We start from the raw sequence: 13,358 nt of genomic DNA, 5'->3' as shown, positions 1-13,358 counted from the left end.
TAGTGTTAAAAGCTGCAAGTGATGAAATTTCTTTCTTGTTTTGAATATCTATTCTACTTGTCATGTATAATCTAATCCAAATGAAAAATTGAAAATTACTTCCTTTTTCAAATGTTAAATATAAAGTTATCAAATATGGAGAATTGGATGTTGTAAGTAAACAAGTGAAATGGTCATTGAACTATGAACATTATCATGCTTAGGACGGAGAAGATGAATTTACTATCACCTTACTTTCCAACTTATTGATGGGGCATATGTAGCAGCAAAGGAAGTTTAATGTACCGATATCTCTACTTAGCTAAATTTGGTATATATATATGTATATGGTACTCGTCAGAACATGTAGGTACTGACATTACATAGACTAACCGTATCAAATTTACTACCATTCTCCAGTAATTTCATGATTACTATTTGACTTTAAGGCACACAATCGGAAGTTGAAATTCTGTTGAGAGTACAAAACCTATGATACCAAGTGTAGTAATTCTGGATACATACAGTAGCGATTTTGGTTTCCATTTTTGCAGTACGCTTTCTCCATCTTTCATTAAGGATGTAAAGAAATACCACAATCAAACTATATCTAGGTAAGATACAGGGATTTACACTGTATCTCTGAGTACAATTTACAGAATTTCATTATGGCTACAGATTCACAACCATAATATACTCAATATGATTCGTGTAACCTGTGCTCTGGTCACATTTTTAATAGAACATAAAGCTTGAAAACGATTTCACATATATATTTACCATTTTTGTCCTTATATAGATGGACCTAATACGTTTCATGACTTACCAATATTTCCGTTCTCATATTATCTTTGAGTGTTTGAAATTTCATAACTGCTATCATTTCCTTCAACTGTAATTCTAGACGAATAATACGTGTGCTTTCAGGTCTAGAGAAGTTGTTGATTAATTTATTTCACGTATATCCGAAATTATTCACTCATGAAATATTTAACAGAGAATTTTCTAGCTTAAGCACTATTAAATTTACTTTTACCATGCTGAAATCGTATTTTGGTACTATGCTCTATCATGAAACTTAAAAGCTTTTAAGTGATAGATTCCATGTCATTTGGCGTCTACACATGCTTTAGTTCAGTTAGATATTGAGGGAGTTATGGCACAAGAAATATGGCTTGCTGTGTTAAAACCGTGTCAAACGATATACTTATTACGAGGTCAAATCACGCTGATGAATACGAGAGGTGTTGGGAAAGTCGTCTATGGCGGGCCAACAACAAGGAAACGAATAAGCTGAGAAAAACAAACCGTTATTATTTTTCAATATAATCATCTTCCAGTGCTACACATCGTTTCCATTTTGTTCCGAGTGACTCAATGCATTCAACATAAAAAGATTTCTTCATGGAATCAAAGAACTGAATCACAGAATCCTTTACCTGCTTGTCGCTTGAAAATCGCTGGCCCCTGAGATTTTTTTTTCAAATAAGGAAACAGATAATAATCACTTGGAGCTAGGTCAGGACTGTAGGGTGGGTGGGAAAGTTGAGTCATTCCCTGTTCTGTGATAGCATCCTGCGCGAGATGTGATGTATGTGCAGGCGCATTGTCATGAAGAAGCAAAATTCGACGATTTACTATTCCGCGTCGTTCATTCTGAACTGCTCGGAGTAAATGTTCAATTTTTAAAAGTAGTCCCAGTGATGGGATGTCCCTTTGGTATAGCTTCAAGCAAAAGAATTCCTTCCCTGTCCCAGAAAAAAGTTACCATAACCTTACCAACCGATTTCTTTGTCATGAATTCTCTTAGATTTGGTGACCCCTGATGCTTCCACTGCATGGACTTTTGTTTAGATTCTGGGTCATACCAGTGAGCTCATGTCTCATCACCTGTCACTACATTCAAATAGAAGTAGTTATCTTCTTCCACAAAATCCAAATTTTCCTGACACATTTGCAACCGAGTTTGCTTCTGAAAAACGTTCAAATTGTGAGGAGCCCATCTGGAACAGACCTTTCTGAGTCGAAGGTGTTGGTGTAGAATATCCCAAACACTATGAATATCAATCCTTATTTTTTCCGCTATTTCTCTAATCTTTTATCGTCGATCGGACATTACCAATTTTTGTACAATTTCCACTACTTCAGGTGAAGTTGCTGTGTTTGGTCGACCACTCCTAGGCCCATCTTCAACGTTTGTTTTACCACACTTAAATGAGCTTATTCATCGTGTTAGCTGTCGATGCGACAGTGCATCATCACTATACTTTTCCACCAAGTTTTGATGAATTTAATTAACACTGACGTCGTTACGAAAGAAGAAGAAGAAGAAAAAAAACGAATCATATGTCTCTGTTCTAAATTAGTGTTTTCTGGGTTTTATTCAACTTGTGCACTTGTGGAGGATATAGTGACTCGGTCACTTGGCATTTTCTCTTGAAATCTTGTTCACCTTCTTAAAAATGCTTGTCCTTTTTGGCCAGGTTGCTTTCATTCACCTAAAAAAACAAAATAGAGGTAATTAGACATGACTTTCCCAACACCCCTCGTAGCTGCAATTTTTCGATACTCCAATTCAAGTGATTATGTTCGTAACAGTCGTTGAGTTAGCATTTACAAAAAGAATTTAAAAAAAAAGTATTCGAGGGTGGCTTACGATACATGACTGAATTCGTATTAAGCATACATATCCCGTACTTATAGAATAAGCATTTAGATTGTCAATGGTGTTTTCGCCTATCTAAGGTTTAAGTATATTAGGTATTTTATAGAATTACTCATTTTGACTACTGCATTGAGCTCCAAGTGAAAGAATATTTCTAAATAAAAGTGCCGGTCACGGATTCTTTGTATTGAAATAACCGAACACTTATTCAAAATGAAATTATACAATTTTTGTTCATTGTTCTTTGGTAATTTTCTCTTTGTTTGATTCTTGAATTGTTCCTCACTAAGCCAGCTAGAAATATTTCACAATAATAATAAATATATAATTATTTAATAATATATAATTAAAAATATGTATATAATTATTTAAAATTCACAGTTAAATTTTTGCATGAAAATTCAAATTTCTAAATTTTGTAGTGACCAAAGCTTTAAAATAAAAGCAATGTGCATCATACAAAACTAATTAGTTATTGAAATACTTTTTTTTTTTTAACTACTTCCTGATGCAAAACAAAACATGAATCCACTGTAAGCGTAGCTGAAATATTGCCGTGTGTACGATCTCGATAACTAGAAGCAATGCTCAAAAACCAAAAATGCCGAAAATTATAACAATTATCACTTGCAACACTCTTTACCAATTACCACTTGAATATTTTTACCTCTGAATTTATTACTCTATTGCAATCGGGATTGATTGACATGAATTAGCTCTTCCGATTTCAATATTAATCTTCATAGAGCCAAAATAAAAAGAGATAGAGAGTAATGACTTTTTGATATAGACTCTATCTTTGATCTTATTCCTCTATCCAAATAATTAATAGATGTTCTACTTTAAATTTGAGTAAGTATTGAATACACGTAGCTTGAAAGTCTACCGTAGTTTCACACTTTGAATTGAAACTCACTTGTTTTAAATTAAGAATGTAGATATTGGTATTCATACGCATGTATGGTAGGACTTTTTAAATATTTTTTATACTTTTTGTTTTTATTTCTTTATTTTTTCTTTGTATAAGTGTAGATACTAATCTATCAAAATAGCTCTGCTGATATATCAATATATACGACTAGATTTCTTTTATTTTTTGTGATTTTTTCGGGAAAGCGCAATAGTTATTGATGCTTAATTTAATGTGTATAGTTATCTCGTGCTTTCGTGTTGATTGCCTGACCTTAGCAGGGCTTTCGTAAAAATCTACTTAACATATTTATATTCTTGAAAAGAATATATGTCATATATGTGTTGTCGTACACCACAAATATGTTATGAAAATGAATACTAATGTGAGAAATACGTAGTTATTATTTTGAGTAATGAATATGAATATTTTTTTTGATAATGTATTATATTAATGGAAAATATACTTGCGGAAAGTTGGCATTTAAAAAGTGTTATCGGAATGCTGTCTCCCACTTTTCTTTTTAACTTTTGGTTTAACCGAGAAAAAGCATATGAGCTTATTAATTTGATTCTCAAGCAAAAGTTTTTTTTTTTTTTTTTTTTTTTTTTTTTGATAAGTTGTTCAATTTCTTTTGTCAACGTTCATTGCTTAAGACATTATCAATTTTCTTTAGAAGTACAGAAGGCTCTTGGATTATTTGTATTAATGCTGGTTAATAATAAAACAAATATTTAAACTATTTTTTTAAGCATTATGCTTTGCTTAGGGAAGAATAGAAATTAAGGTTATATTTTAAAGCATTATTGATCTGCATTCCACTGGATTAAATGGATAATTAACTTTTTTCCCTTGTTAATGAGGTTTATTCGAAATACATTTCCTTGGATTGTTTGAAATCTAGGTGGGAGCGTGTTGGTAAATAAAAATTATGGTTTAAATATTTTCCATTTGTGTTGTCCGTTGCTTTCGAAATAAAATTATGATATTACTATTGTGAAAAATTCTTGGGGATTGATTAATTTACATTTGGGCAAATCGCATTTTTTTAGAATATCCCTTTGGGAGAAGTTACTTTGATTTGCTTTTACTTATCAACTTCTCCTACTATCTTTAAAGTGTGTTTCCTCAATCGACCTACTTCCAAGCCTCCCCTCTCCTTTTATTAAAATCCTTTAATTTTTGTCGGTTGGCATTGTCAGGCTATTGCCGTTAGCCAGGCCCGCAATTGCAACGTTAAAACTGCATTTTCGTACCATCTATATGTGGTACCAGGATTCGTCTGGAGTTATGATACATACTGTATGACTGCCCATTCGTTTAAACTAGATCTTGGAAAGGAAATTTAAACTAAATTCAAATAATCAAACTTAATTACACGACGTGCAAGTATATATAATGCATGTTATATTTTTCGGTATTTTGTACCACAACTTCATAGATTGTATAGAGATTGACGAGGCAACTAGCCCCATCTTCTAATAAACTTAAGTTTTAAAACGTTCATACCTTATCTTGAACACTGCTTAAGAAAATGAGCTTAAGCTAAAAGTAAATTCATTTTCTTTTTTAAATATTAATTTCGATTCCTTTTAATGAGGATTTTCGTCGCTAAATAGCGAATTTACAGCAGAACTCTAAAAATATTGAAATATCAAAATTACTATCGGTACCTTTGAACACCGAAATTTCCGTATTATTGAAACCAAAATATTGATATACCAAAAATATCAAATACCGAAATATCGAAATACCAACCATATCAGAATATCGAAATACCAAACCACACCGAAATACCGAATTATACTGGAATATCAAAATACCGAACAAAATCTGAATTATCTTTTCCCAACTTTTCTCTTGTAAATGCAGGAACTTAGTAATATTTCTTTTTTTACTTTACAAGCAAACCAAAGTATATTATCTTTCTTGTATAGATTAATACATTTTATCAGAGTACGACTCGTGCCTTTCTAACTTCGAGCGACGATAGGAGAGAAGAAAGTACTGTGATAATGAAAAAATTGAATTTGAAATTTCTACGTATTTACATATTTCGTGGACCGTACATGCAAAATAAATAAATAAATAAACTTAAGTCTTTTGTAAGTTTTCCCTATTTTTTTTATTTTTCTTCCTAACCCTAAAAAGAACTATAGTTTTCAGAAAGTTGAAAATCAAAATTTTGAATTTTATCAAAATAGCTTAAACGATTTTGTTCATATTTTACGAATCACTGTTTCACTAAGAATCCTATAACATGGTGTAAGTAGTTTTCTAAGAAAAACCCAGAAGGAGTAGTGCAGTCTTAAGGGTTGATATCTGGACTATTTTGTCAACATCTGAGCAGATTTTGTTCATATTTCAAAAATGTACATTTTATTAAAACACTATACTGCGGAGTAAGTACTTTCTCTTTTGAATTTTCACAAAGGGTAGTTTACTCTTGGCTTAGTTTCTTTTTTGGACGATTTCCCCCTTCCCCGCCAAAACAAACGAGGTATTTTGTTCATATTTTACAAATTAATGTTTTAGTAATAACATGATAATATTGTGTAACTCATTTGTTCTGAAAAAATCCATTAGAATAGTTAACTCTTAGGGCTGAATTATTTTTGGGTGATTTTCTTTAAAATGGCTCTGTTGCTTTTGTTCATACTTCATATTTAAAATGTTCCGTTAGTAACCTGACAATAAAACATAAATTGATTTGTCTCGAAAGAATTCACAAGTGATAGTTTATGCTTGAGGTTGAGTATTTCGGACATTTTTCTCATAAACATCTCAGGCTGTTTTGTTTATATCTTACAGAAATAACTTCTCGCTAAAATATCCACAAGGAAATATTTACTATTTCTTTTTTTTCAATTTATTCAAGTACAACTCATGCGATCTTGTTGATATGTCATAAACAAATATTTCATTAAGAACTCTAATATATGGTATAAGCATTTTTCACGAAAAAGTACACAAATAGTAATTACTTTTTGGGTAAGTTTTCTTTGAACGAAGTTTTCCGAAAACATAATTTTACTCGTGTTACACAAACAGATATTTCATCAATAACTGCTGCCTAACATGATCTAGTTTAAGAAATTGAAGGGAGAATGTTTAGTACAGGTATACGAAGCGTATACTTTAAGGTAATGTCTAAACCACAGTAATACGTTCAAGTTTAATTGCTTTCCCACCAGGAGTTGAACTCGGGACTACGTGGACCAAAGGCGCACGCGATAGCTCTTCTATCAGGGGGAGGGCCCTAGATCAAATACTTTTGGAGACCTTGTAAGGGGCGAAAATTACTTAAACTCTCTCCAATTTTAGCAATCCCGTTTCATTCCAATCCGGCGTCTAAGGAGAACTGAGATAAAATTTCAAATTTTTAGGCCTAACAGACTCAGAGATCTAGTAATGAGGAAGTTTATGGATCAACGGGTTTACTCTTCTCTAGGTATCCAGTACTGTTTGTAAATCTGAAAGTTGATAGAGGAGATTTCAGATTTTGGACTGTCATGTAAATGAGACCACTTTCGTACTGGCCAAACATTGCACGTTACCTAAGCCTATACATACAGACATGTGTTAATTTAATGATACGTAAAATATTACATTATAGTTAATAATTCCAAGCAGTAATATATGATATACTTTTCTCTTTGGAAAATCGTTTAGAATTGAAAGCAAGAAAAAGTTTACTGATCGATATTTCGATTTTTTGATATTTTTAATATTTCATTGCTACGATAGTTTTCGATATTTTCTATACTACGATATTGTTGATGTTTCGATATAGTTTGGTATTCTTATAAAGTTTACATTGATATATGATGGTGCGTTGTTATCTCAATTGCTCAACACAATAGCTCTTTTCCTTTTCTTATTATCACATCATTCAACTTATAACTCTTCTGATACTCAGTTGTCAGAGTTTTTCTTTTGCTTGATTTAGCTTATTTCGATTTTACTTGTTTAGAACATACAATCACTTTTTAACGTAAACTTCTCGAAGAAAAAAATCGAGAAACAATTATTTCTTAGTTGGGGTAAATTTTCAGGACAATATTTGGGACATTTTCTAAGACGATTTTGTTTATGTATCATGAATGTAATTTAACTGAATCTAGTTTTGTAAGAAAAATTCATAGAAGTTAATTTAGTGATAGCTTTCTTGTACGATTTTCTGGAAAATGGCTCTTAGAGATTTTATTCGTATTTCTAAATAGCTATTTAATTAAATATTTTAAAATATAGTGTAATCATTTCTTTCACAAGATTCCAGAAGAGGTACTTAATTTAACGGTAGGTTGATTTTCTCAAAAACGATCTTAATGATTTTCGTGAGATTTCATAAATGAATACTTCATTAACAATCTTATATACAGCTTAAAGCTCTCCAGAATTGCACCATCTCATTTAAACTCCTACAACAGTTTTGTTCATATTTCATAAATAAAAATTTCACTAAATCATTTCTTGACAATAAACAAAATTCTGAAACGGAGGCTTACTGATGGAAGTTCTCTTCGGACGAAGAACTTTAAAAATGTTTAAGAATGTTCTACGTATTTGATGAATATTTCATTATTATATGCTTCATCCAGTTGCACGTACGTAAAAGGATTCAGTGGGTACCCCGAAATATTTTTCATTAAATTTGTTGTGAGTTTACGCCATGCTATTTTTGCAACACGATACATAGAATAAGATATTTTTAAGTCTTGTGTCATTTCATGGGCAACGCAATTGTAATTTTTGTTTTATTTATTTCGGTAGTGTTAAAAAAAATTAAATAAGCGTGTTTTTATCTCTACAACTTGATTATTGGCATGAATCTCCCTTTACTTTTTCATTTCTTAAATTATGATAACATTTCTCTTTCTGTCACAACAGATAGAAAATGATGGGAATGTGAGTTCAGTGCTATGAATCTCCAACTTATTAGAACACATGGATTCGTTATCGCAAGGTATTCTCAGATTACAGGGACCTTATTTTTGTTTTCATCTCGAGAAACCAACAGAACAAATGAAATGAGAAGTACTATTGATTAATTGCAGTTTTCTTGAAAGAAAAAGTAATTCAACTGCCAGATATAAGTGGACTCTCGCAGAGAGAGGGTCAAGAACTTATATTATTACAAAAATAGGCGCAAGACATAAACAAGTCGACCGATGTATTACATTTTCCTTTCGTCGTTTATTTTCTCCTCAACTCCCCGTATATACATTATCCAGTGCTACATGGGAACAGTATTTTCTCTCAGAATTTACTTTGTACAATGCTTTCTGAATTTACAAGCAATTTATTCAGTACAGCACTCGCTGTGTTTGCAGGTTAAAATTATGCTCGAAACATCATCAAACCCCATTGGCATGTATTCAGTTTTCTGTTCTTCGTAATTTCATTTGCATGTAGACATAAATCATAGTGACTAATATGCATTGCTTTTTCTCTTGACGAGTAGACAATTTGATCATGTTAGAATATGCCTACTTACAGCACTTATGGTAAAACTTAGTTTGAAGCCTGTGACGACACTTCAGAAAAGTCACATCGGTAAAAATAAATTTTTTATCGCCACACGCTAAGGAATAAAGTTTAATATATATATATATATATATATATATATATATATATATATATATATATATACTAATTAATTTATATATTAGGATGACTTACATCAAGAGCCGCCACGCTATTTATTATAGCCAGGAAAAGGTACACCCTATTAGACAAATTTTGATTGTTAAATTTACTAAACAATTGGGTCTTAAGATGTATTGGTTCAGTTGTTAAAGTTTAATTAAAGAATATAACTTCCATTTTCTTACTTCGTGCTCTAGTCTATGAAAAGTTTAAATTTTAGTTTCATTATTGCTTAATACATGCTACTTGTTTATTATTTATTTTCTTTATTGTAGTAAAAATATTAGAATTTCACTAAATTATTTCATTTTATTAAATGGAGTTTAACATCCCTTTCCTTCGCTGGTTCTACATTAGATGAAACCTACCGTTTGAAGTAGGATCCGTACTGTTATTCGTGTTTTCATCTGAGACACCTACTCTCACTGGAAATCAAACTAAGGATCACGCACACAAAAAGCAAGCGTGTTAGTCTTTGTCCACGAAGAAACAACACTGCATTTATGTATCGTGTACTGTGGACTGTCATCGACGAAAGAAAACAGCGTATTTCATATACAAACTATATATAATATATTCTTTTACTCGATGTATGAATATCTTTTTATTATTCTCTGTTGGTTTTAGAAAGCATTTATTAATTATACTTTATGGTACTTAGAAGGGTAAACGCATTAAATATAGGGAACAGAGACTTCGAGATGCTTCTGCAAAACCAAAAATAGAAGTCTTATTAAGTAGCAATAATTCATTGCTAACCATTACTCGCGCCTTCATATCTGTTTTGAACTCACATCACGTGTTTCGAATTCTTATGGCTCTCATTGCCATTTCAACATATATTTAATATGCTGATATAATCTCAAATGCCTTTTCTAAGTTTTCCACAACAGTAGCTTCTTTACCTACACACACTTCTCGAATATTCATGTCACTCGAAATGCCTCGATATATATTACTGGTTTGTATTTTCTTAATATATTAAGAAAAGCACTTTTATGCGAATTTTCTACATGAAAATAGAAAATAGAAAATAAAATATAGAAAATAGAATTTACAAGACATGTCATAATACTTTGAAGACATAAGGTTTGTGCCTTTTTGTTTCCTCAAATTTATAAATTCTTTCTATATTTGTGCCTTTAGTCAAATAGATGGAATACTTGCAATTTCAAGTATATAGAGCGATTTGCTAGTCACATCTATTTTTTTGTGGCTATTGACTTTCCAGTTTTCTATCTTTGACTTCGTTCGGTATTTCCGGTTTCTTGCTATCACTCTGTGTTTCGATAATTTCAGTTTTCGGTAGCATTCCTTATTCCAGTACAATCATACATTTGTATCGTTCGGTATTTCGGTATCGTTCGGTATTTCGGTATCGTTAGGTGTTTCGATGTTTTCTGCTCTTTGGTGTTGTTCGGTATTTCGGAATACCAATATTTTTCGGTAACCCAAAAATATTGCAAGTCACTGTGTTAACCTCAATACCGAACACCCTTAATATACAATCATGTGGAAATAGTTCTGTACACTGTAAGTGATGCTTTATCAAAAATACCTTCTTTTCCTTTAAATATTCGAAATTTTTAAACATTTTAACACAAGAAAAGATTACTGAAAATCATATTTCCGGTATACTTGTGCAATATTAAAACAAAATAATAATTAAAATAAAAACAAAAGTTAAAAATATGGGTAAATTTTTCCATTGCCCAATCTATAAAACGGAATACCCTTCAGAAAATTTTACTACTTCACACTGAATGCTGAGATTCCAAAGAAAAGGCAAAGCTATCATAGATTCAGATTTACGCAAAAATTCTTACAAATTTTCTCACTTTTTTTTTTCTTTTTTTTCGAAATTCTCACAGATATTACCTGCATTATCCCAATATTTTACATCAAGTAAACAATGGAAAAGATGTATCGATGTACTCGAATTCCAAATTTTCTTCTGTCCTCAAACGTAAAGCACAAACGGAAACCTACCTACCAGTAAGTGAAGAAATAGTGAAAAGAGTTAATGATTAAATTGAAGATCCGTGATTCAAACCAGATTAGGAAATATTATTCGTTTTACTAAAGTAAAATTGTACAATAACAGAAAAAATAGAAAACAACTGATAGCAAAACCAACAGTGTTTACAAGTTCGTCCATATTTAAGTATTTTTATTCTAATTTATTTTTTAATCTAATATTGAACAGAAAGATCAAATACATTTAGATATATATTAAATATTGACATACATTTGTCACTAACCTTTTACGTTCTTAGTATATTCAAAAATTCCAAATATATAAAGAAAACCGAAGGAATTTTTGAAAAAAACACCAGTTACAATATAGACATTTTTTATTTTGTATATTTTATTTTTTATCTACTTATTTATTTTTGCACACGACTGTTTACTATTTCTGTGTGTTTTAAAACGTGACACTTTTATTTAATTCGTATTTTTCTCCTCGTAAAATATATTGTCTTTTGCTTTTACATTTTGAAGCATAAACCTACAGATAGTTTGTAATAATATACGGAATGCCGAGTTAACTATTCTTAAAAAAATTGTGAGAAGTTTCAACTCAAAGTTTGTATTATTTTGCATAGTTACATATTTTTTTTTTCCTTTCAGTTATCTTTCTTTTGCCGTCAAGCACTTTTACTAGTATTTGTTCTTTACTACATGCTCTAAACTTTCAACTTCTTAACATTATCTCGTGACAATATATCCTAAAATGGCGCCCACTTTTTAGTTACTTTTCTGTTTTTAATTTGCATTTCCTTTCTACATGTTCTTCTCCCTATTTGATGAAATGTTTAGTAATACTATTTAAACTGTAGTATACCTTCTTTACTTTTATATGATAATCTTCTCGTTATTTTATGGTAAGTAATATTATATATACACACACAGGTATATTGTGGTTTAAATTGTAAACATACCTGCAATTAATGCTAATTTTATTTCCAAAAGAATAGTTTCTCTGTAACTTAAGCATTGAATGTGTAATGTTAATTCACTTTATTTTATCGTTATTAGTTTTTAAACATAGCAACAGAGGCTATTTTAGATATTGAAAGTACCCAAGTTTTCTCAATTCTTTACAGCAGAATAGATTTTTTATGAGTAATATATTTGTACGTTCTTCACCTGTACATTTCTTACCCAATACAATTTTTTCTTCTAAATTTAGAGTACTCAGATGACATATATCCCTACGCTACATTTCATGTACCACCCTCTACTGAAGATACATCCAGCACTAAATTACAAACTTTTGCTTATAGAGAAGGGAGCATGGCAAGTTGTGAAATGTCACCTACAAGAAAGGTAACCAAAATAAAGTATTATAAATACACATTTTTTTCTATGTTACATATGATACGAAAATATATGTCTTTACGATCTTTCTTTATCTATACAAGGTTTAAAATAGGTTCTAATTTAACTTTAAATAATTGACTTTATTATTTAATATCTGCTTATAGTCTGTTCATAATGTCTTGGACTAAATTGTGCTTCTCTCTTGATATTTTGCACTTTTTGTTCAATTAAATCAAATGATAACATGTTAATTATTTTACAATTTGTGGATTTTGTGGTGATAATTTTCGCACAATTTCATGAAACATAACACATTTCCTATCCCTAAACTTTGGTAGGAGCAAATGATTCAAACTTTAGCACGCTACAGAAAAAAAGGCAATCAGTGAATATATTCTGTGCTAATCCATTCCAGTTAGGATTTTTGTTACTTACTTTCTAAAACTAATTAAAAGATCTACAAAATTAAAAATGTTAATATGGGTCATTAGTAATGCATAAAGGCAACTTATGAAGAAGAATATAAACTTTTATGAATAAAACGAGAACTGGAAAGTGTTATGTATTTACGTTCCAATTCGTAGTTAAGAAACAACTTCTAGAATAGTGTTTGTTTAGTGGTGGATAATATGTCCGTGATTTACTCAGAGTTTTCTCCTTTTCCTTCCACATTCTCACCAATTCCTTCTTAATAATTCAGTTTCATGATTGATCAAACTCCTATAGCCTAAAGAACATAATTGCAGAGCAAAACTAGAAATTTCATTTTCAAATTAAAGATATACGGAAAGGTCATTAATAGGTTATAGATATATATATATATATATATAT

The 13,358-nt window shown here is 30.7% G+C and overlaps 1 protein-coding gene across 1 annotated transcript in view; it reads left to right on the top strand.

Moving 5' to 3' along the window:
* Positions 1-13,358, top strand: part of LOC145687543 (cell adhesion molecule Dscam2-like) — a 1,184,503-nt gene that overhangs the window by 1,114,232 nt on the left and 56,913 nt on the right. The window contains exon 27 of the mRNA XM_081761007.1: positions 12,397-12,533. Within this exon, the coding sequence (XP_081617133.1) occupies positions 12,397-12,533 (137 nt within the window). The remainder of the gene's footprint in view (positions 1-12,396; positions 12,534-13,358) is intronic.

Source organism: Thermobia domestica, chromosome 6, assembly GCF_964235325.1.
Source record: "Thermobia domestica chromosome 6, izTheDome1.hap1.1, whole genome shotgun sequence".
Taxonomy (NCBI): Eukaryota; Metazoa; Arthropoda; class Insecta; order Zygentoma; family Lepismatidae; genus Thermobia; species Thermobia domestica.
The sequence above is the reverse complement of the archived record's forward strand: the minus strand, read 5'-3'. Positions and strand labels throughout refer to the sequence as shown.